The 25,817-nt window shown below is 41.5% G+C and overlaps 1 protein-coding gene across 1 annotated transcript in view; it reads right to left on the reverse strand.

Annotated features, from left to right (window-relative positions):
• LOC139415584 (solute carrier family 35 member F1-like) overlaps nucleotides 1-23,563 on the reverse strand; it is a 135,050-nt gene extending 111,487 nt beyond the window's left edge. Inside the window, exon 1 of the mRNA XM_071163695.1 lies at nucleotides 23,402-23,563. Coding sequence (XP_071019796.1) covers nucleotides 23,402-23,526 — 125 coding nt within the window. The 5' untranslated portion in view covers nucleotides 23,527-23,563. The remainder of the gene's footprint in view (nucleotides 1-23,401) is intronic.
• Between the last annotated feature and the right edge of the window lie 2,254 nt (nucleotides 23,564-25,817).

Consider the following 25,817-nt stretch of genomic DNA (forward strand, 5'->3'; position numbering starts at 1 on the left):
GCTTAATAGACCAACCGACAGACGGACAGAATCAGGCTACACTGCCCCCTGTATTGCTGCAGGTTATACTCTAGGCCTGAGGCCCTGTGACTCAGTCGCCTCACTGCTCGGTGCCTTAAGAATAACAGTGAGGGACAGAGCTGGTGTGTCCTGTGTGTGATCTCATCATTGCGGTCCACAGAATCCCTCTTTGTTCCCCCTTATCCCGAATTCATGACCCCTGGAGGAGTAAACCAGTATTTTTGTGGGGGGGGTCACTTCTTCACACACATGGCCATTCATCGCCTCTGTGTGAGGAAGCATGCATGGAAAAAGTCCTTATTGAGACATGGAAGAAAGATAATGTCGTGTCCTCTCTGTTTCTTCTCAAAATTCAAAGTATTTTTTCTCTCTCTGCGTCTCTCTCTCCCTCTTCCTCTCGCTCTCTCATCATCCTTCCCTTGTCTCACCCTGTCTGGTCAAATGAAGGCTGTTCCACCATTGTCATAGGGGATGGACTTGCTGGGTCCATGGTGGTTGACGGCTTGTTTCACAGCGCTGACCTACTTCACCAAGCCTGGCCTAAATAGTTGGGGAGCACTGTGGTGTGCCGGGATAGACCTGGCTAGCACCACTAGCTAATTAGTTACATCCAGACAGTCACATTCAGGGATTATACCCAGCACTCTCAGCTCTCTCGCCCACAGATCCCTATTCATTCGTGGGGCTGTGTTTTCGGAGCCTGCTAAACTCCCTGGGTCCTGGGGGAATGTCGGTGGCCAGGTGTGGTTGTCTGAGTGAGTGGTCACTCTGCATGTAAAAAAAACTGTCAGGCAGTATGGGAATATCAAGCATGGAGGTGATGTAATTAATAAACTTAAGGGCGGCAGGTAGCCTAGCGGTTAAGAGCGTTGGGCCAGTAACCGAAAGGAAGCTGGTTTGAGTCACAGAGACGACTCAGAGAAAAATATGCCCATGTGCCCTTGAGCAAGGCACTTAACCCTAATTGTTGCTCTGTCTGCTAATACATTTTTTTTTAGTAATGTTTTAATGTAAACTTCCTCAGCAGTTAATCGAAAGTTGTTCTCCACCATTAGATAACAGTGTGTTATGTGACACCTGGCACCTGGGGAACTTAAGGTTTAATAGTGCATATGCCATGATGAATCTGTGCAGTGTTAGGTTTCACTCTGACAAATGTCTCTCCATATGCCGGCTGGTATGTTTTAAATGTGCAGTGGCACATTGTATGTTGTTGCCAATTTTATATGGCACATGCTCAATCAAAGTGAGATCAATAGAAACCTATCATCAATAAAATGACAGTCAACATTAAATCATTGCATTAAATAGATGTCTCCAAGCATATAATTTTGTTTACACAACTCGGTCAATGAGGTTTGATAGTATAAAACTACATATACTATCTTCTAGAAATGAATGTCTGTTCTCTGTTGTTAGTGCCACTGATTGTAAAGATGGAGAGGTCCTAGTTATTGTGGACATCTATAAGTACCTAGGTGTCTGGCTAGACTGTAAACTCTCCTTCCAGACTCATATCAAACATCTCCAATCGAAAATCAAATCAAGAATCGGCTTTCTATTCCGCAACAAAGCCTCCTTCACTCACGCCGCCAAACTTACCCTAGTAAAACTGACTATCCTACCGATCCTCGACTTCGGCGATGTCATCTACAAAATTGCTTCCAACACTCTACTCAGCAAACTGGATGCAGTTTATCACAGTGCCATCCGTTTCGTCACTAAAGAACCTTATACCACCCACCACTGCGACTTGTATGCTCTAGTCGGCTGGCCCTCGCTACATATTCGTCGCCAGACCCACTGGCTCCAGGTTATCTACAAGTCCATGCTAGGTAAAGCTCCGCCTTATCTCAGTTCACTGGTCACGATGGCAACACCCATCCGTAGCACGCGCTCCAGCAGGTGTATCTCACTGATCATCCCTAAAGCCAACACCTCATTTGGCCGCCTTTCGTTCGAGTTCTCTGCTGCCTGTGACTGGAACGAATTGCAAAAATCGCTGAAGTTGGAGACTTTTATCTCCCTCACCAACTTCAAACATCTGCTATCTGAGCAGTTAACCGATCGCTGCAGCTGTACATAGTCTATCGGTAAATAGCCCACCCATTTTTACCTACCTCATCCCCGTACTGTTTTTATTTATTTACTTTTCTGCTCTTTTGCACACCAATATCTCTACCTGTACATGACCATCTGATCATTTATCACTCCAGTGTTACTAATCTGCAAAATTGTAATTATTCGCCTACCTCCTCATGCCTTTTGCACACAATGTATATAGACTCCCCTTTTTTTTCTACTGTGTTATTGACTTGTTAATTGTTTACTTACTCCATGTGTAACTTTGTGTTGTCTGTTCACACTGCTATGCTTTATCTTGGCCAGGTAGCAGTTGCAAATGAGAACTTGTTCTCAACTAGCCTACCTGGTTAAATAAAGGTGAAATTAAAAATTAAAAAATTGTCCCTCAACACTTTCCCCACTATTCCTCGGGAGTCACTGTGACACTGCTGAGAGAATGGTCCTACTCAATCCTCCGGCAGCAGCACTTCCTAAAGCATTTTCCTCAAAGTTCAGAATGTTCCTGATCCGAGATTGAATTTGCTGCATAATGCTACAAGCTGAAGCACTCACACAGTGGTGCCCTCATATTTCCTTCACTGGAAACAGTGTTCTCTAGCAACATCCTGTACTGTACCAACACACGTTAGTACAACACAGGAACTGACAGAAGACCTCCATGAAGGTAAGATAATGCCTTTACCACCACCTCATCATACTCACACTGTGTTGATTTCCATGTCCAGCCTGAGAATATACAGTGCCTTGCGAAAGTATTCGGCCCCCTTGAACTTTGCGACCTTTTGCCACATTTCAGGCTTCAAACATAAAGATATAAAACTGTATTTTTTTGTGAAGAATCAACAACAAGTGGGACACAATCATGTGGAACGACATTTATTGTATATTTCAAACTTTTTTAACAAATCAAAAACTGAAAAATTGGGCGTGCAAAATTATTCAGCCCCCTTAAGTTAATACTTTGTAGCGCCACCTTTTGCTGCGATTACAGCTGTAAGTCGCTTGGGGTATGTCTCTATCAGTTTTGCACATCGAGAGACTGACATTTTTTCCCATTCCTCCTTGCAAAACAGCTCGAGCTCAGTGAGGTTGGATGGAGAGCATTTGTGAACAGCAGTTTTCAGTTCTTTCCACAGATTCTCGATTGGATTCAGGTCTGGACTTTGACTTGGCCATTCTAACACCTGGATATGTTTATTTTTGAACCATTCCATTGTAGATTTTGCGTTATGTTTTGGATCATTGTCTTGTTGGAAGACAAATCTCCGTCCCAGTCTCAGGTCTTTTGCAGACTCCATCAGGTTTTCTTCCAGAATGGTCCTGTATTTGGCTCCATCCATCTTCCCATCAATTTTAACCATCTTCCCTGTCCCTGCTGAAGAAAAGCAGGCCCAAACCATGCTGCCGCCACCACCATGTTTGACAGTGGGGATGGTGTGTTCAGCTGTGTTGCTTTTACACTAAACATAACGTTTTGCATTGTTGCCAAAAAGTTCAATTTTGGTTTCATCAGACCAGATCACCTTCTTCCACATGTTTGGTGTGTCTCCCAGGTGGCTTGTGGCAAACTTTAAACGACACTTTTTATGGATATCTTTAAGAAATGGCTTTCTTCTTGCCACTCTTCCATAAAGGCCAGATTTGTGCAATATACTTTGATTGTTGTCCTATGGACAGAGTCTCCCACCTCAGCTGTAGATCTCTGCAGTTCATCCAGAGTGATCATGGGCCTCTTGGCTGCATCTCTGTTCAGTCTTCTCCTTGTATGAGCTGAAAGTTTAGAGGGACGGCCAGGTCTTGGTAGATTTGCAGTGGTCTGATACTCCTTCCATTTCAATATTATCGCTTGCACAGTGCTCCTTGGGATGTTTAAAGCTTGGGAAATATTTTTGTATCCAAATCCGGCTTTAAACTTCTTCACAACAGTATCTCGGACCTGCCTGGTGTGTTCCTTGTTCTTCATGATGCTCTCTGCGCTTTTAACGGACCTCTGAGACTATCACAGTGCAGATGCATTTATACGGAGACTTGATTACACACAGGTGGATTGTATTTATCATCATTAGTCATTTAGGTCAACATTGGATCATTCAGAGATCCTCACTGAACTTCTGGAGAGAGTTTGCTGCACTGAAAGTAAAGGGGCTGAATCATTTTGCACGCCCAATTTTTCAGTTTTTGATTTGTTAAAAAAGTTTGAAATATCCAATAAATGTCGTTCCACTTCATGATTGTGTCCCACTTGTTGTTGATTCTTCACAAAAAAATACAGTTTTATATCTTTATGTTTGAAGCCTGAAATGTGGCAAAAGGTCGCAAAGTTCAAGGGGGCCGAATACTTTCGCAAGGCACTGTATGTAGCACGTGTCTTGTGGAATGACTCATGGCCCTGAAATGTCCCTGCCATCTAAGCTACGCCACATTAGCACAGGCTGGTGTGGAAGCAGGAAATGGAAAATCACTGCCATGCCGAGCGTGCACTACAGTAGTAAGGTCCTGAAAGTCAAACCCCAGCAAGACAGGCACAGTGATCCTGCCATTTTAATTAACCCCAGAGCTGTGATAAGTTGCCCCCCCCCCACCCCCCATCTTTCTAATCTTCCCTTGTTGCAGTTTGAGAGTGGCTGAATACACCAGGGAGGACTGTATCTCTCAAATTCAGATGACAGCAGCCAACAAAAAAAGCCCATTTAATTTCTCTTAGTCTTGCTGATCTCCCTCACGTTCAAACATGATGAGAAAACGCTGTGTTTTGGTAAGATCCTCTAGAACCCTCAAACTAAGAATAGAATATGTTTCTAAACACTTCTACATTGATGTGGATGCTACCATGATTACGGATAATACTGAATGAACCATGAATAATGATGAGTGAGAAAGTTAGACGCACAAATATCATACCCCAAAGACATGCTAACCCTTCACCATTACAATAACAGGGGATGTTAGCATTTTTTGGGGGGGGGACTATGATATTTATGCGTCTGTAACTTTCTCAATACTTTTGTAATGCACTGCATCTGTAAGGTCCCTCAGTCGAGCAGTGAATTTTAAACACAGATTCAACCACAAAGACCAGGGAGGTTTTCCAATGCCTTGCAAAGAAGGGCACCTATTGGTAGATGGGTCAAAATAAAATAAAAAGCAGACACTGAATATCCCTTTGAGCATGGGGAAGTTATTACACTTCGGATGGTGTATCAATACACCCAGTCACTACAAAGTTACAGGCGTCCTTCCTAACTCAGTTTCCGGAGAAGAATTAAACCGCTTAGGGATTTGACCATGAGGCCAATGGTGACTTTAAAACTGTTACAGTTAATGGATATGATTAGAGAAAACTGAGGATGGATCAACAACATTGTAGTTACTGGACAATAGGAACCTACACTGAACAAAAATATAAAACGCTGCGTGTAAAGTTTGGTCCCTTGTTTCAAGAGATAAAATAAAAGATCCCAGAAATGTTCCATTCCCACAAAAAGCTTATTTCTCTCAAATTTTGTGAACAAATTTGTTTACATCCCTGCTAGTGAGCATTTCTCCTTTGCCAAGATAATCCATCCACCTGACAGGTGCGGCATAAAAAGAAGCTGATTAAACAGCATTATCATTACACTGGTGCACCTTGTGCTGAGGACAGTAAAAGGCCACTTTAAAATGTGCAGTTTTGTCACACAACACAATGCTACAGATGTCTCAAGTTTTGAGGGATCGTGCAATTGGCATGCTGACTGCAGGAACGTCCACCAGAGCTGTTGCCAGAGAATTGAATGTTAATTTCTCTACCACAAATCTCTAACATCATTTTTGAGAATTTGGCAGTACGTTCAACTGGCCTCACAACCGCAGACCCCGTGTAACCATGCCAGCCCAGGACCTCCACATACGGCTTCTTCACCTGTGGGATTGTCTGAGACCAGCCACACAGATGGGTCACACCAGATACTGACTAGTTTTCTGATCCACTTTTGTTAAGGTACCTGTGACCAACATATCTGTATTCCCAGTCATGTGAAATCCATAGATTAGGGCCTAATGAATTTATTTCAATTGACTGATTTCCTTATATGAACTGTAACTTAGTAAAAGAAAAAATCCTGCAGGAAAACCTGGTTCAGTCTGCTTTCCAACAGGCATTTGGAGAAATATTCACCTTTCAGCATGACAATAACCTAAAATACAAGGACAAATATACATTGGAGTTGCTTACCAAGACGTGGCCTAGTTACAGTTTTGATTTAAATCTGCCTGGAAACTAGACTTGAATGGCTGTCAACAACCAACTTGACAGAGATTAAAAGAAAATATTGTACAATCCAGGTGTGCAAAGCTCTTAGAGACTTACCGTGAAAGACTCATAGCTGTAATCGCTGCTAAAGGTGATTCTAACATGTATTGACTCAATCTTGTGAAAACTTATGCAAATTAGATATTAGTTTTTCATTTTCAATAAATTTGCAACAATTTCTAAAAACATGTTTTCACTTTGCCATTATGGGTTATTGTGTGTAGATCAATTTAATTTATTTTGAATTCAGGCTGTAACAACAAAATGTGGAATAAGTCAAGGGGTATGAGTACTTTCTGAAGGCACCTTGGGGCGGCAGGGTAGCCTAGTGGTTAGAGCGTTGGACTAGGAACCGGAAGGTTGCAAGTTCAAACCCCCAAGCTGACAAGGTACAAATCTGTCGTTCTGCCCCTGAACAGGCAGTTAACCCACTGTTCCTAGGCCGTCATTGAAAATAAGAATTTGTTCTTAACTGACTTGCTGACTAGTTAAATAAAAAAAAATAAAAAAAAAACCTCTCCTCACAAGGAAAACATTTTCCTCAGGGACCCATAAAGTCCGCCATGATGGATTTTCCCACCATCTTTAATTTTGCGAAAAACACTTAAATCGCTAGTTCTCTGCAACCAAATGACCAAAACTAGATATGTAGCATCTATGGACAAAGGTCTCAACGCAATATTTTCCAGACTAGTACCCGAAACATGGCCTCCATGATCAATAAACATTCACGTGGTCTGGCATATACATGCATATAAGTCAGTTACAGATTGTAATTTATATTGTAACAGCATTTGGTATACATGTTGCAAACACTGTAAAAACTCAACATGCAAGAACATTCATATCGGGGGTGCTGCAACGGGCACGTTTTGTTACTGTCAGTACAGTCGAGTTTGAATTGTTGTCACTAATTGGCCCATGGGGGGGGGCACTGCATCATTCATGGGGACTAAATGTTTACTGTTGCCTTGTTTAAGGGTAGTTTTAAAAGAGTTGCCTGCAGGAATGCTTTTTAAATGTGCAGGGGCTGAAATTCCAAACAGAAAATATCTCCTGATTCCCTTGGTGCGAAACAGAACAAAAGCAGAATTACCCCACTGGGGAAAAAAGCACCAGTTCACTGAGCCAAAGACCCAAGCTATTTGCAAGGCATCCGATACAGCAGTGTTGAAATGCACTGCAATGTCTGATTATCAGAATATTACCACATCAAAACAATCTTGGATTCATGTTTTACTTGTTTTGTTAAATAACTGCCTTAGCTTCCTACCATCAAGTTTCTCAGGGGGTCACTTAGAAGCTTCTTAAGTGAACAGTGAAGAGGCAACACTCTTCACATTAGGCTCTGAATGCTGGCATTCTAGGCAGAGTTGCAAAGAAAAAAACATCTCAGACTGGCCAATAAAAAGAAAAGATTAAGATGGGCAAAATAACACAGACACTCGAGAGATGAACTCTGCCTACAAGGCCAGCACCCCGGAGTCACCTCTTCACTGTTAACGTTGAGACGGGTATTTTGCGGCTACTATTTAATGAAGCTGTCAGTTGAGGACTTGTGAGGCTTCCGTTTTTCAAACTAGAGACTCTAATGTACTCGTCCTCTTGCTCTGTTGTGTCCCAGGGCCTCCCACTCCTCTTTCTATTCTGGTTAGAGCCAGTTTGCGCTGTTTTGTGAAGGGAGAAGTACACAGCGCTGTACGGGATCTTCAGTTTATTGGCAATTTCCTGCATGGGATAGCCTTCATTTCTCAGAAGAAGAATAGAGAGACGAGATTTAATTTCTCTACCACAAATCTCTAACATCATTTTTGAGAATTTGGCAGTACGTTCAACTGGCCTCACAACCGCAGACCCCGTGTAACCATGCCAGCCCAGGACCTCCACATACGGCTTCTTCACCTGTGGGATTGTCTGAGACCAGCCACACAGATGGGTCACACCAGATACTGACTAGTTTTCTGATCCACTTTTGTTAAGGTACCTGTGACCAACATATCTGTATTCCCAGTCATGTGAAATCCATAGATTAGGGCCTAATGAATTTATTTCAATTGACTGATTTCCTTATATGAACTGTAACTTAGTAAAAGAAAAAATCCTGCAGGAAAACCTGGTTCAGTCTGCTTTCCAACAGGCATTTGGAGAAATATTCACCTTTCAGCATGACAATAACCTAAAATACAAGGACAAATATACATTGGAGTTGCTTACCAAGACGTGGCCTAGTTACAGTTTTGATTTAAATCTGCCTGGAAACTAGACTTGAATGGCTGTCAACAACCAACTTGACAGAGATTAAAAGAAAATATTGTACAATCCAGGTGTGCAAAGCTCTTAGAGACTTACCGTGAAAGACTCATAGCTGTAATCGCTGCTAAAGGTGATTCTAACATGTATTGACTCAATCTTGTGAAAACTTATGCAAATTAGATATTAGTTTTTCATTTTCAATAAATTTGCAACAATTTCTAAAAACATGTTTTCACTTTGCCATTATGGGTTATTGTGTGTAGATCAATTTAATTTATTTTGAATTCAGGCTGTAACAACAAAATGTGGAATAAGTCAAGGGGTATGAGTACTTTCTGAAGGCACCTTGGGGCGGCAGGGTAGCCTAGTGGTTAGAGCGTTGGACTAGGAACCGGAAGGTTGCAAGTTCAAACCCCCAAGCTGACAAGGTACAAATCTGTCGTTCTGCCCCTGAACAGGCAGTTAACCCACTGTTCCTAGGCCGTCATTGAAAATAAGAATTTGTTCTTAACTGACTTGCTGACTAGTTAAATAAAGGTTAAATAAAAAAAAATTTAAAAAAAACCTCTCCTCACAAGGAAAACATTTTCCTCAGGGACCCATAAAGTCCGCCATGATGGATTTTCCCACCATCTTTAATTTTGCGAAAAACACTTAAATCGCTAGTTCTCTGCAACCAAATGACCAAAACTAGATATGTAGCATCTATGGACAAAGGTCTCAACGCAATATTTTCCAGACTAGTACCCGAAACATGGCCTCCATGATCAATAAACATTCACGTGGTCTGGCATATACATGCATATAAGTCAGTTACAGATTGTAATTTATATTGTAACAGCATTTGGTATACATGTTGCAAACACTGTAAAAACTCAACATGCAAGAACATTCATATCGGGGGTGCTGCAACGGGCACGTTTTGTTACTGTCAGTACAGTCGAGTTTGAATTGTTGTCACTAATTGGCCCATGGGGGGGGGGGGGGGGGGGGCACTGCATCATTCATGGGGACTAAATGTTTACTGTTGCCTTGTTTAAGGGTAGTTTTAAAAGACTTGCCTGCAGGAATGCTTTTTAAATGTGCAGGGGCTGAAATTCCAAACAGAAAATATCTCCTGATTCCCTTGGTGCGAAACAGAACAAAAGCAGAATTACCCCACTGGGGAAAAAAGCACCAGTTCACTGAGCCAAAGACCCAAGCTATTTGCAAGGCATCCGATACAGCAGTGTTGAAATGCACTGCAATGTCTGATTATCAGAATATTACCACATCAAAACAATCTTGGATTCATGTTTTACTTGTTTTGTTAAATAACTGCCTTAGCTTCCTACCATCAATTTTCTCAGGGGGTCACTTAGAAGCTTCTTAAGTGAACAGTGAAGAGGCAACACTCTTCACATTAGGCTCTGAATGCTGGCATTCTAGGCAGAGTTGCAAAGAAAAAAACATCTCAGACTGGCCAATAAAAAGAAAAGATTAAGATGGGCAAAATAACACAGACACTCGAGAGATGAACTCTGCCTACAAGGCCAGCACCCCGGAGTCACCTCTTCACTGTTAACGTTGAGACTGGTATTTTGCGGCTACTATTTAATGAAGCTGTCAGTTGAGGACTTGTGAGGCTTCCGTTTTTCAAACTAGAGACTCTAATGTACTCGTCCTCTTGCTCTGTTGTGTCCCAGGGCCTCCCACTCCTCTTTCTATTCTGGTTAGAGCCAGTTTGCGCTGTTTTGTGAAGGGAGAAGTACACAGCGCTGTACGGGATCTTCAGTTTATTGGCAATTTCCTGCATGGGATAGCCTTCATTTCTCAGAAGAAGAATAGAGAGACGAGATTCAGAAGAAAGTTCTTTGTTTCTGACCATTTTGAGCCTGTAATCGAACCCACAAATGCTGATGCTCCAGATACTCAACTAGTCAAAAGAAGGCCAGTTTTATTGCTTCTTTAATCAGCACAACTGTTTTCAGCTGTGCTAACATAATGGCAAAAGGGTTTTATAATGATCAATTAGCCTTTTAAAATGACGAACTTGGATTAGCTAACACAATGTGCCATTGGAACACAGGAGTGATGGTTGCTGATAATGGGCCTCTTTATGCCTATGTAGGATTTCCATTAAAAAATCTGCCGTTTCTAGCTACAATAGTCATTTACAACATTAACAATGTCTACACTGTATTTCTGATCAATTTGATGTCATTTTAAATGGACAAAAAATTTGCTTTTCTTTCATAAACAAGGACATTTCTAAGTGACCCCAATCTTTTGAATGGTAGTGTATGTAAATGTAATATTTTGGGTTTTTCATTTTTAATACATTTGCAAAACTTTCTAAAAATCTGTTTTTGCTTTGTCATTATGGGGTATTGTGTGTGGATTGATGAGGGGAAAAAAACTATTTAATCCATTTTAGAAAAAGGCTGTAATGTGACAACATTTTTTTAAAGTCAATGGGTCTGAATACTTTACAAATGCACTGTACAGTCAATTAACTCTTGTAAAGGGGCATGGCTGACACAAGGTTATTTTCAGAGACAAATGCAGATTTTTATTTATTTTATTTATTTCACCTTTATTTAACCAGGTAGGCAAGTTGAGAACAAGTTCTCATTTACAATTGCGACCTGGCCAAGATAAAGCAAAGCACATACATACACATACACATACGACACAGAGTTACACATGGAGTAAAACACACATACAGTCAATAATACAGTATAAACAAGTCTATATACGATGTGAGCAAATGAGGTGAGATAAGGGAGGTAAAGGCAAAAAGGCCATGGTGGCATAGTAGATACAATATAGCAAGTAAAACACTGGAATGGTAGATTTGCAATGGGAGAATGTGCAAAGTAGAAATAAAAATAATGGGGGTGCAAAGGAGCAAAATAAATTAATTAATTAAATACAGTAGGGAAAGAGGTAGTTGTTTGGGCTAAATTATAGGTGGGCTATGTACAGGTGCAGTAATCTGTGAGCTGCTCTGACAGTTGGTGCTTAAAGCTAGTGAGGGAGATAAGTGTTTCCAGTTTCAGAGATTTTTGTAGTTCGTTCCAGTCATTGGCAGCAGAGAACTGGAAGGAGAGGCGGCCAAAGAAATAATTGGTTTTGGGGGTGACCAGAGAGATATACCTGCTGGAGCTCGTGCTACAGGTGGGTGCTGCAATGTTGACCAACGAGCTGAGATAAGGGGGGACTTTACCTAGCAGGGTCTTGTAGATGACATGGAGCCAGTGGGTTTGGCGACGAGTATGAAGCGAGGGCCAGCCAACGAGAGCGTACAGGTCGCAATGGTGGGTAGTATATGGGGCTTTGGTGACAAAACGGATTGCACTGTGATAGACTGCATCCAATTTGTTGAGTAGGGTATTGGAGGTTATTTTGTAAATGACATCGCCAAAGTCGAGGATTGGTAGGATGGTCAGTTTTACAAGGGTATGTTTGGCAGCATGAGTGAAGGATGCTTTGTTGTGAAATAGGAAGCCAATTCTAGATTTAACTTTGGATTGGAGATGTTTGATATGGGTCTGGAAGGAGAGTTTACAGTCTAACCAGACACCTAAGTATTTGTAGTTGTCCACGTATTCTAAGTCGGAGCCGTCCAGAGTAGTAATGTTGGACAGGCGGGTAGGTACAGGTAGCGATCGGTTGAAGAGCATGCATTTATTTTACTTGTATTTAAGAGCAATTGGAGGCCACGGAAGGAGAGTTGTATGGCATTGAAGCTTGCCTGGAGGGTTGTTAACACAGTGTCCAAAGAAGGGCCAGAAGTATACAGAATGGTGTCGTCTGCGTAGAGGTGGATCAGAGACTCACCAGCAGCAAGAGCGACCTCATTGATGTATACAGAGAAGAGAGTCGGTCCAAGAATTGAACCCTGTGGCACCCCCATAGAGACTGCCAGAGGTCCGGACAGCAGACCCTCCGATTTGACACACTGAACTCTATCAGAGAAGTAGTTGGTGAACCAGGCGAGGCAATCATTTGAGAAACCAAGGCTGTCGAGTCTGCCGATGAGGATGTGGTGATTGACAGAGTCGAAAGCCTTGGCCAGATCAATGAATACGGCTGCACAGTAATGTTTCTTATCGATGGCGGTTAAGATATCATTTAGGACCTTGAGCGTGGCTGAGGTGCACCCATGACCAGCTCTGAAACCAGATTGCATAGCAGAGAAGGTATGGTGAGATTCGAAATGGTCGGTAATCTGTTTGTTGACTTGACTTTCGAAGACCTTAGAAAGGCATGGTAGGATAGATATAGGTCTGTAGCAGTTTGGGTCAAGAGTGTCACCCCCTTTGAAGAGGGGGATGACCGCAGCTGCTTTCCAATCTTTGGGAATCTCAGACGACACGAAAGAGAGGTTGAACAGGCTAGTAATAGGGGTGGCAACAATTTTGGCAGATAATTTTAGAAAGAAAGGGTCCAGATTGTCTAGCCCGGCTGATTTGTAGGGGTCCAGATTTTGCAGCTCATTCAGAACATCAGCTGAGCAGATTTGGGAGAAGGAGAAATGGGGAAGGCTTGGGCGAGTTGTTGTGGGGGTGCAGTGCTGTTGACCGGGGTAGGAGTAGCCAGGTGGAAAGCATGGCCAGCCGTAGAAAAATGCTTATTGAAATTCTCAATTATGGTGGATTTATCAGTGGTGACAGTGTTTCCTATCTTCAGTGTCTCCTATCTTCCTATCTAAATGCAGATGTAAATGGCAGACATCATCCTTCATTTTTTAACAAACTGACAATGGCGTGACCATTGTTACATCTGTAAATGCTACAAAGAAAACATAGAATTTTGATTTCAATATCCATTTTCTTACATTCAATTATAAATATTGAAAAATATTAACATTAATACTTTAAATATGTAAAAATATATTTGGCTAACGTTTTCATATATTGTTGAACATAATCTACTCTACGGGCATATGTTAAAGTTCCAGAGTGGCCAATTTTATACATAGACATTGGTTACATTGTCTACTATGACAATCACAGCCCTCCTTTCACTTACTGCATATTATTGCAAATCACCAGTAGAGGGTGACCATTTTGAATCCATTTCACCGTCACCCTGTTGGTAATGTTTACAAATTGGATCTTAATGCTAAAAAGTAGCAGAGATCCCGCTCTGGAACTTTGATATGCCCGTAGAGTATGTTATGTTCAACTGAAATATTAGCCAAGTCAAAAATGTAATATTTTCAATATTCAGGTTTATATTTTCAATATTAGTAAATTAATGTCCGAAAATTATTAGACATCAAAATACTATTCATAGGCCTACAGAGCAAGCGGTAAGTCTTCATATGACACCAAGTTTTGCTTTGTAGCACCTACAGATAAAACATTATGGAGTCTTAAAGAAATGCTTCTGAATTTTGGTGACTAGTAAGTATTTTTTAAACCTCTGGTTTTGGCCTGGATGTGTCAATATCCACATTTCCATCCACAGTTTTCATGTGAGTAAAGTCATACAGTACAAAAAATCACAACAGCTGTGATAGAAACAGGAAGATAGAAACAGGAAGACAGATCATTTGTTCGTTCAACATGGTGAGATCTTTTTGTGTCTGTAAAACGAATTATGCGAGAAATGGCAGTGGAAATATTGATATAATATCCATCATATCAAAGTAAACTTGGAGTCACACAATGATATGGTGTGGTCCTCCCACTACGATAAATTATGATGAACTTCACAGGGAAGTAAACGTGCACAGTAATGAGCTTGATGCTCCTTTCCAATAAATAGAGGGTCTTATCCTGTTGACATGATGATCAATGCTTGACTGACATTTGACAAATAAAAATATTATCCATAATGATCTCATCATGTAGACTAGCCTACCTAGCCTAGAGTGGAAAATGTGTCATCACACACCGATTTTTAACAGCAACAAGTCAGTTTGGTGGAAACGGCGCATTTCAGTTTTCTTTATGCATATTTTTGAATATTTGCATTGAAAATCTGTCGCCAATTGGATGGATACCTAGATAAAGTGTAGTTCATACATGCATAATCTACGGTCTTACCTCAATTAACCATGAAATCCCTAGTTTGAAAGCAGCTTTTTACTGCAAGCTGTGCTGCGCCATTTTCCCTCATGTGGGCCAGCCCCCTAGCAATTCAAGTTCTAGCTTCAGCCCCTTGCCATTTGAGTGACAGCTAGCAAGACGCCCACAGAGCAGAGTGAGAGAAACAATTTTCTGGGACTACTTTTGGCTTGTGAGCGCTACTTTCAGAATTACTGGCTAAAAAGTATACAAAAGTACCACAGAATCTCTGGGTAAGGCAAAAATATCACGAATATTCAAATTTACAATTCATTATTTCTAAATCATGTTTTAAGATTCACATATTAAATATATGTTAAAGCACCAATGCACTTTTTAAATCACTGTATGTCTAATACATCACTGTTTGTTTATTTCTCTGAGCCTCCTTTTGCCATTGAAATGCTCATTCTGATAGTGTGGGCTTGTTGATAGAAATGTAAATATATTTACATACACAGCCCTGCTTGGCGGACAGGATCACCTAGAGCTCTTAAACTCAACTCTGGACCTCGAAGCCAGTTCCACTGTGGATTTTCATTGTTCCCCTCTAATCAGGGACTGATTTAGACCTGGGACACCAGGTGGATAATATTAATTATCAGGTAGAACCAGAAAAAAAGCTTGTAGGGTAAGAGTTGAATATGCCTCCTTTAGAGCCTACCCCGCTTACCCCTTCAAAAGAAGGAGGATACATATGCAAATAAATGATGACTGGTCATTGGTCAGAATAATCACATCAGATTGTGAGCCATGATCTGGGCCAAAAATACCATCCCACCTGAACAGGCTGAAATGACACAAAAATAGCATTATTATAATTTTTACAATTTCAGTGTTATTTCAACCTCAGTGTGGAAATATAATTTAAAAAAACAGGAAGTCACATTTTTAAACTGCACTGCCCCTTTAACAAGGACCCTTTAATTACATTTTGTGAAAATCTCCAAAATCACCCTAATGCAGCATTTGCCAGTATTAAACTAAACACAAACAGGACATTGTCCATCTGAGACTTGCCAAAGGTTAACCCTGCTTGGACTGGATACCCCATTTTCAGTTTCAACTTTTGCTCAGAGTGAACTTTTTGTCTGACTCTATATGGTTCCATTTGACGTCAGAGTGACTCTCATGAGCCATGTAAGGCTCTTTGACCTGACTCACATTGAAATTACACTCCAAAATTAAACTCCAGAACTGCAAGTGACATTCAACCATGGCTCAGCAAAGAGCTTTAGTATTGATGATCTGCTTACAGAGACAGTGACTAGGATTGCTTGTTAGACCAAGCTCTGTATGACTATCTATATCATGCTGAGTTAAGTATTTCAAATATTTCACAAAATGTTATCAATTTATATTTGAAAGTATTTGATTCAAACAAGCACCAGTCTTCACATTCCATCTTAAAGGGCCAGATAGATTCTGGGGTTCCCTTTAATAGTTCCAGACATTCTAATCATTTTATCTTCAGCTGTTCAGTACCTAGTCATGCTGCCATAGGAAAGAGGAACAAAGTTGCGCTGTGAGACCCAGGAAGTGTTGCCTAGCCATGTGAATGGCTTGGATGCACCAGAACAATGCTCGCCGCCTGCCGTTTCCTCAGACAGCCACCCAAATTCCATGTATTATACCCCAGGTTGCCTGGCAGTGGAACCCTCCTATTGGAGCCTCAATCACACATTACCACCTGCCAAAAAACATTGGTTTAAAAGCCATGAAAATAACCACTACATTTTCAAAGTCACCGTTAATTTCTAGCTATTTCTATCAAACAGCCTTTTCTTTTGCAATACAGGAACCGGGGGAAAAAATGTTTTTGCTTCAGCAAACACATTTCTTGATCCATGTTTAATTATTGTTGTGTGAAGAGGTGGAGCAAGTTTGTATTTCCAGCTGCAGAATTTTAGCCATTGCCTAAAATTTGCTCAGGAGCTCTTTTCAGGAGTTGAAACGATGAACCTCCCTATTCAAGTGCTCCATCTGCTTGACTTTCACTAGGTTGAATGACAACAACTAATGAGTAAAATAGATCCTATGCCTGGCAGAATCTGTCCTTACTACTATATTATAACTGATTAGATCACTCTCAATCCTGTGTGTTATCGATCTCAGCCTAAAGTACTGTCATTACAGATATACACTGAGTATACAAAACATTAAGGAAACCTGCTCTTTCCATGACAGACTGAACAGGTGAATCAAGGTGAAAGTTATGATCCCTTATTGATGTCACTTGTTAAATCCACTTCAATTAGTGTAGATAAAGGAGAGGAGACTGGTTAAAGGATTTTTAAGCCTTGGATTTTGTATGTATGTCTTTCAGAAGTTGATTGGGCAAGACTAAAGATTTAAGTGCCTTTGAACGGGGTATGATAGTAGGTGCCAGTTGCACCGGTTTGTGTCAAGAACTGCAACACTGCTGGGTTTTTGACTCATAACAGTTTCCTGTGTGTATCAAGAATGGTCCACGACCCTAACGATATCCAGACAACTTGGCACAACTGTGGGAAGCATTTGACTCAACATGGGCTTTCGACACCTTGTAAAGTCCATGCCCTGATGAACTGAGGCTGTTCTGAGGGCAAAAGGGGGCTTGCAAATCACTATTAGGGAGGTGGCCCTAATGCTTGGTATACTCAGTGTACATTGCCCAGTTGCACCATTGCAAGATAGTCAAAGAAATACATCTTATGAGGTGAGAGAACGCAACAAGGTTGGTAATTGAAATAAAAGAGCTCCATTGAAGGAGACGGAGCCTCCATTTTCTACAGTGAAGCATAAAATGTGTCTTGTTTATGCCCTGAGGCCAGGCGGGACAAAAATGACCCATAAAATAATGGATTCAGAGGACATGTCTCTTTTCATTCATCTTACAACCCACCATGCAAGCAATGAATGTTATTACAGTTCTTGTAATATTTAATAAAAAATAGAAAGTGTGTCAGGCAGCCAAGAAAAGCTGCAAAAAAAGATGGATCATTGCAGTAAACGCATTGTTGTGGGAAATTACCACAGAGCCAAAGATCTGCTTCGACTGAATAAAGTGGAGGGACAGAAATCAAGTTTGGTGCAATGGTGCTACTCTGTTCTCTGTTGTTGTGTTGATGAATTCCCTCGAGTTAGTCTGTGACAGGCTGCAAAACAATAAAACTACACAGTCCCTAAAGGGAAAAGCAGTTCCGAAACCTATTTTGCTTGTAATTGTCCACCATTCCTCTTTAGGATAGAGTACATCTTTACATAATTTATATAATGCAGTTTACAAAGCTATTGTTTACCTGCTCACTACATTACACTACCTGATGAATGTTTTTGTTTCAAATATTGATTTGCATGTAAACATTTAGCCTTATCAAAAAAAATAGATCCTGAAGCTGCCATTAGCCTATAGGTAAAAGGTTAGAGAGATGGGGAAAACAGGAGTAGTTGATAGACTCACCGATGAGTCTATCTAGTGGTGTAGCAGACTCCCTTTTCTGATATTCCGTCATGGCATCAGCTAATCCAAGCTTCCGCAAACACAACACTTCACAACCCTGATACAAGGATGCTCCATTCCATCAGAAGCACATTCATCTGCATCCATCCAGCCATTTCAGATATGGCCTTTTTCATATCTCTTGGCATAGAAAGAGTATTATTGTATTCTTGGACAATTCAGTACAGTAACTTCCAGCTGGTCACAGAAACCTTGAAGCCTGATTCTTTGAGGCAGCCCATCCTGATAACAAAAACAACAGTGAGTCACTTTCACAGTGAAGAGTGGAATTTTCTCCCTCCAGGACAACAACAGCCCCAAAGCAGCCGAGTGGGCAGCCCGATCTGGGCCTGCACAGACTACACCTTGCGGGACATTGTACTCTGGCTATATGGGAGTTCTAGGGATGAAGAGGAGCAGCAGATGGCAAGGAGAAAGTAGAGTAGGCAGACCAAGGCAAGACCACCAGCTGTCATCCTCCACTGTGCCCTCTCACTGTCGCAGCTGGACATCCATTACCCCTGTCTGAGGCTCAGAGGCACACACAGTAAGCAGATACACAAGCACATGCCACAGACATTCCACAAGAGAGGAACCAACACAAAGCACCACTTGCTCGAGTATAGAGTGTACACACAAACACACTTCTTAAGGTGATATGGCACTGGCAAACACACACACACACACACACACACACACACACACACACAGTTGATCCAAACTAAATCTTAGCAGAGAGAGGAATAAAATAAAGCAACAGAGTATTAATTTAACAACTCTGATCCTGGGGTTTGGATGACTCAAGTAAACCCTTGTTTTCAATTAATGAGTCTCCAACTAGTTTGGATAGGCTTTGCTGTAAGAACCATATAGGTGCTCCCAAGTGGCGCAGCGGTCTAAGGTACGGCATCTCAGTGCTAGAGGCATCACTACAGACACCCTGGTTTGAATCCAGGCTGTATCACAACCGGCCGTGATTGGGAGTCCCATAGGGCGGCGCACAATTGGCCCAGCATGGTCCGGGTTTGGCCGGTCTAGGCCGTCATTGTAAATGCTGGCCTTCTAGGCAGAGTTCCAGTGTCTGTGTTCTTTTTACCATCTTTTATTTTTATTAGCCAGTCTGAGATATGGCTTTTTCTTTGCAACTCTGCCTAGAAGGCCAGCATCCCGGAGTCACGTCTTCACTGTTGATGTTGAGACTGGTGTTTTGCGGCTATTATTTAATGAAGCTGCCAGTTGAGGACTTGTGAGAGGTATGTTTCTCAAACTAGACACTCTAATGTTCTTGTCCTCTTGATCAGATGTGCACCGGGGTCTCCCACTCCTCTTTCTATTCTGGTTAGGTGCCAGTTTGCGCTGTTCTGTGAAGGGAGAAGTACACCGCGTTGTACAAGATCTTCAGTTTCTTGGCAATTTCTCACCTTCATTTCTCAGAACAAGAATTAGACTGACGAGTTTCAGAAGAAAGTTCTTTGTTTCTAGCCTTTTGAGCCTGTAATCGAACCCACAAATGCTAAAGCTCCCAGATACTCAACTAGTCTAAAGACGGCCAGTTTTATTGCTTCTTTACTCAGCACAACCGTTTTCAGCTGTGCTAACATAATTGCAAAAGGGTTTTCTAATGATCAATTAGCCTTTTAAAATTATAAACTTGGATTAGCTAAAACAACGTGCCATTGGAACACAGAAGTGATGGTTGCTGATAATGGGCCTCTGTATGCCTATGTAGGTATTCCATAAAAAAATCTGCATTTCCAGGTACAATAGTCATTTACAACATAAACAATGTCTACACTGTATTTCTGATCAATTTGATGTTATTTTAATGGAACAAAAAAAGTGTAATTTCTTTTAAAAACAAGGAAATTTGTAACCCGAAAAAAAAACAAGGAAAGTGACCCGAAAACTTTTCAACTAGAGGAGGTCGACCGATTAATCGGAATGGCCGATTAATTAGGGCCGATTTCAAGTTTTCATAACAATCGGAATTTTAAGACATTTTTTTAATATATTTTTTTACAACTTTATTTAATCTTTATTTAACTAGGCACGTCAGCTAAGAACACATTCTTATTTTCAATGACGGCCTAGGAACGGTGGGTTAACTGCCTCATTCAGGAGCAGAACAACAGATTTTCACCTTGTCAGCTCGGGGGATCCAATCTTGCAACCTTACAGTTAACTAGTCCAACGCAATAACGACCGTTGCACTCCACAAGGAGACTGCCTGTTACGCGAATGCAGTAAGGTAAGGTAAGTTGCTAGCTAGCATGAAACTTATCTTATAAAATACAAATCAATCATAATCACTAGTTAACTACACATGGTTGATGATATTACTAGATATTATCTAGCGTGTCCTGCGTTGCGTATAATCTGACTGAGCATACAAGTATCTAAGTATCTTATCTGACTGAGCGGTGGTAGGCAGAAGCAGGCGCGTAAACATTCATTCAAACAGCACTTTCGTGCGTTTTGCCAGCAGTTCTTCGTTGTGCTCAAGCATTGCGCTGTTTATGACTTCAAGCCTATCAACTCCCGAGATGAGGCTGGTGTAACCGAAGTGAAATGGCTGGCTAGTTAGCGCGCGCTAATAACGTTTCAAACGCCACTCGCTCTGAGCCTTGGGGTGGTTGTTTCCCTTGCTCTGTATGGGTAACACTGCTTCGAGGGTGGCTTTTGTCGTTGTGTTCCTGGTTCGAGCCCAAGGAGGAGGCAGGAGAGGGACAGAAGCTATACTGTTACACTGGCAATACTAAAGTGCCTATAAGAACATCCAATAGTCAAAGGTTAATGAAATACAAATGGTATAGAGGGAAATAGTCCTATAATTCCTATAATAACTACAACCTAAAACTTCTTACCTGGGAATATTGAAGACTCATGTTAAAAGGATCCACCAGCTTTCATATGTTCTCATGTTCTGAGCAACTCTGAGGAACTTAAACGTTAGCTTTCTTACATTGCACATATTGCACTTTTACTTTCTTCTCCAACACTTTGTTTTTGCATTATTTAAACCAAATTGAACATGTTTCATTATTTATTCGAGGCTAAATTGATTTTATTGATGTATTATATTAAGTTAAAATAAGTGTTCATTCAGTATTGTTGTAATTGTCATTATTACAAATACCAATTAATCGGTCCTCCAATAATCGGTATCGGCGTTGAAAAATCATAATCGGTCGACCTCTATTTTCAACTGTAGTGTATATATAAATATAATTCAAATAATAAAAAAGAGAGAAAAAAAGGCAAACTTACTGAACAAAGGGGCTTGACAGGTATTTTTTACCCAGACCCTCCACTTGACATTATGCTGATGACCACTGTCACGGAATTTGCAGAGACCAGTAATTACTTATTTTCTGACCAGTGAATAGCATACACTACAATTGCTCATTTGAACCCTTAAGAGAGTCTGGAATGCTGGTTTTGGGCTTTGGACATAATTTGAGAGAAAAGTAACACCTTTTAAAAGCAGAACACAAGCAGGATGAAAATCTAAACATTACTCTTGTTATGTCCGTCGTCGGAATGAGACCAAAGCGCAGCGTGGAAAGTGTACATCTTTCTTTATTTTAGATGAACACCAAAAAACAACAAAAGATAAACAAACGTAACGTTCTGCAGGCTACACAGTAACAAGATCCCACAAACTCAGGTGGAAAACAGGCTGCCTAAGTATGATTCCCAATCGGAGACAACAATAGACAGCTGCCTCTGATTGGGAACCATACCCGGCCAACAAAGAAATAGAAAACTAGAATGCCCACCCAAATCACACCCTGACCTAACCAAATAGAGAAATAAACAGGCTCTCTAAGGTCAGGGCGTGACAGTAGTACCCCCCCCCCCCCCCCCCCCTCTCCCCAAAGGTGCGGACTCCGGCCGCAAAACCTGACTAGGAGGGAGGGTCCGGGTGGGCATCTAGCCTCGGTGTGGCGCCAGCTCGGGGCGTAGACCCCGCTCCGCTTGCTGATCCCTCCGCTTCCGTGAAACCGGACCGTGGATCATCGCAGGAGGCTCTGGACCGTGGATCGTCGCCGGAGGAACCGGACCGTGGATCGTCGCCGAGGACTCCGGACCGTGGATCGTCGCCGAGGACTCCGGACCGTGGATCGTCGCCGGAGGAACCAGACCGTGGATCGTCGCCGAGGACTCCGGACCGTGGATCGTCGCCGGAGGAACCGGACCGTGGATCGTCGCCGGAGGAACCGGACAGTGGATCGTCGCCGGAGGAACCGGACAGTGGATCGTCGCCGGAGGAACCGGACAGTGGATCGTCACCTGAGGACCCGGAGCGTGGATTGTCGCTGGAGGCTCCGGGCCGTGGATCGTCTCAGGAGGTTAAGTTTACACTGAAAGTGTTGTTTTTTTTCATCTCGAAAATGTATACAAATTATTTTTTTAAGTTTTAGTTGCAATGCAAAAAAAAATACAACGGACCAAGGCATTAACAAGGCATTCTGCATTATAAGATTATCAGCTATACAGGTGGGACCATGTGAACGACAATCCCAATGCTCCGTTTTAACCCTATAACGTGTGCAGCAATTTAACCTTTAGATTTTTGAAAATTATTTCTTGCTGATGTTAAATATAGGTATGTTTCCAAAACAGTACCCCCAAGTAATGCTTAAAGTTCAGTCCAAGCCTCCCGGCAAAAAGATGCGTCCCCTGGCCAAAAGATAACAGTACTCCCAAGGGCAGAAGACAGCGCCTATGAATGGACTACCCGCGCGACCCAACTGGAAATCACAATTTGGGAACCACTAGGCTACTACTTTAGGTAATTGTGATTTATGCAGGTGGTTGATGATTGCTGAATCTTCATGCTACAACACGATTGTTTCCATACAAATATCAAAAACACATAACCAAAAACAGCATTTCAATATTTATTGAAATACGACAATGTAGGCTAATGTAAAATTGCATTCACACACTGCTGAAATATGTTTTTCTTGCTCTGACCAATTGCTCCGCTGTTTCAGAAAATGACGTTTTGATAAACGTGCACTGAATTTAAACTTGGCAAGTGGTGCTTTACAAAAGAAACGAATGAAGCAACAATAATACGCTATGTCAAGTGTTTGATGTCAAATTAAAAACGAATAATTATACATAGCCTATGCTCGAATTGTATGCATTTTATCACATTTGGTCCAGTCAAGTTGGGAGTAGCCTAACATTTCTCATTCTTACCTGCTAAACACTTTTCTTATCCTTTGAACCAGGGTCGGCGATGCCGTGATGGTTTCAGGAGGCATGGTCTCAATGGTGTTGACAACATGATTCTGCTGCGAGGATATCATCTCTGAACTAAACATTTAACGACAAGAAACCAGGGTGCATTCTGCTCCGTGCAAGGAGAGGACGTAGGTCTCGGATACTCCACGAGGGACTAGATCCGATTATCGGTGCGCGCGATGGACAACCTCAGCATTCATTCCATGGTTCACACAGGTGAAGATGATAACGCTGCTATATTTACAAAAAGTGAAGAATGTGTGTTGGCCACACACGCGGGGAGTTCATGAAAGATGCACCTGTACCCTAATGAAATGTTTGCAGAGGTACCCCGGTTCGTCAGTGTGCATTTTCTGAATGCCTACTTCAGACTGTGCGGTGATTATGAGAGGCGACTGGTTTTGGAAGGGACGTGAACTACCTTTATTATCCAGCAGGGAGAGTGCATTCACCACAGTTAGTGCTGTTGAACCTGAGGGAAAAAAACACTGATTTCGGTCTAGTGTTGGAATACAGCAATGTAAATAGCCTGCAGATAAAGCGGATAGTTGTGCTCTATATACATAGTCCCTACAAATAGTCTGGTGTGGGGTTATAACAGATAACCAATGCAGGTGTTCATTGGCGAAAATAAGCATTATGGAAATGTAAACCTATTTTTACTTTTTCAGTTTCAAAACTGACTGAATATTCCATATGGATATAACCTAATGATGCTATTTTAATGGATAAAAGAAAGGAAATATTTGTATATTCATTAAAATAAATGTAATGTCATCCATATCAGTTGAATCACAGCAATGTTTCCAGTGCCTTTGAATATGTCTACTTTATTCACCAAACCTTAAAATCTCTCTACCTTGAAGTCAAGTTAGCTGTTGCATAGTCCCGCCCTCCCTAACTCTGTACCGAAGCTAGCTGTCACAAGATCAGATGTCAAGGAAAGCTGTCACAGACAAAAGATGGGTTAGTGGTGATGAGACTTAAGCACAACTAAAAACAGTGAGCTGAGCTTTGCTTCCTCTAGTCAGAAAGACACCTCAACATAACCTAGTATTTTTTTTTATCTCTCTGCTTCTCTGCCCACACAGGGACATTTTCCCAGACAGTCAAGACGGGCTTGTTTTGGAGCTGTCAATCTTCTGGTGGAAACCACATGAGTCACTCAGAGCGACAATCACAATGTTTACAGGGAGAAAAACAGCATGTTCCATGAATAATGAAATTATGAATGATGAAATGTAATCTGAGCAGCAATGGGAGGAAAGGGCCTCTTCTCTCTGATGTAATTCTACAGCAGCACAGTGTATGAGAATCTAGATACTGTTGAATCATCAGGGGTCATTATTGTCATTCAAATGGCCATGTTACACCGTGTCAGAGGGCTTACTACAGCATCTATTTAAGCCTTTTTAATGGCTCAGCACAGCAGTCCCTATGTTCTGGAGAACTGTGGGGGTTTTTCTAGCCTGGAACACCATGTGGATCCGTCAGCCTGTCACACACACATCATTATGAGGCCATGAACGATGACAGGTGAACAACACATTATGTTAATATAAAGGCTTTGGTTTGGGGTACATTGGTGGTGGAGTTTACCTTGTGATCTTCTTTGGTCAGCACTACTTTACGAATAGGACCGTCTCCTTGGGTCTTCTTCAGTACATGTGTTTCCTGAGGGAGAGATCAAACAGGCAAATAAATAATCAGTGATAATCAAACAGTGAAAAAAATACCTTAACTACAATGAATATCAATGAATATATTATCCCTAGTGTTGGCTCCAACAGACCACTCACATGCCCACTGGAGATGGGCATGTGGTCGTTGTGGCCCACATCAAGTGCCTCCACAGCCTTTAACAGTTTGAGGAAGTGCACTTTCCTGTCAACCTGCTGGCTGCTGCACAAATCACGATGACTCATTCTCACCCCTCTTGTTAATTAGGCAGAATGAAACACATAATTAAAGTGTAATTGACAGGGAAATTGATGAAGTAAATTGCTTCACCCAGGCAGAGTTTTAAGCAGGGTTGGGGTAAATTCCATTTAAATTCCAGTCTATTCAGAAAGTGAACCAAATTCAAATTTCAAATGTCCCTCATTGAAAAGCATTGAAGAGAATTGGAATTGGAATGTCAGATTACTTCCTGAATAGACTGAAATTCAACTTGACCTCAACCCAGGATTTAAGTAGAAAGTATTCTGCCAAATTCACCTGGAATTCCAAATGTTAGAGGATTAGTTCGATATTAGTTGCTGAGTCTGTCAGCAGAACCACAGCCATGATAGGAGAGTATTGCATGTATGTATAAATATTTCTGCGTAACAATACGGACATTCTGCTGTGGAAGTTATGAATGGCCATTGAA

The sequence above is a fragment of the Oncorhynchus clarkii genome, chromosome 8 (genome assembly GCF_045791955.1).
Source record: "Oncorhynchus clarkii lewisi isolate Uvic-CL-2024 chromosome 8, UVic_Ocla_1.0, whole genome shotgun sequence".
Taxonomy (NCBI): Eukaryota; Metazoa; Chordata; class Actinopteri; order Salmoniformes; family Salmonidae; genus Oncorhynchus; species Oncorhynchus clarkii.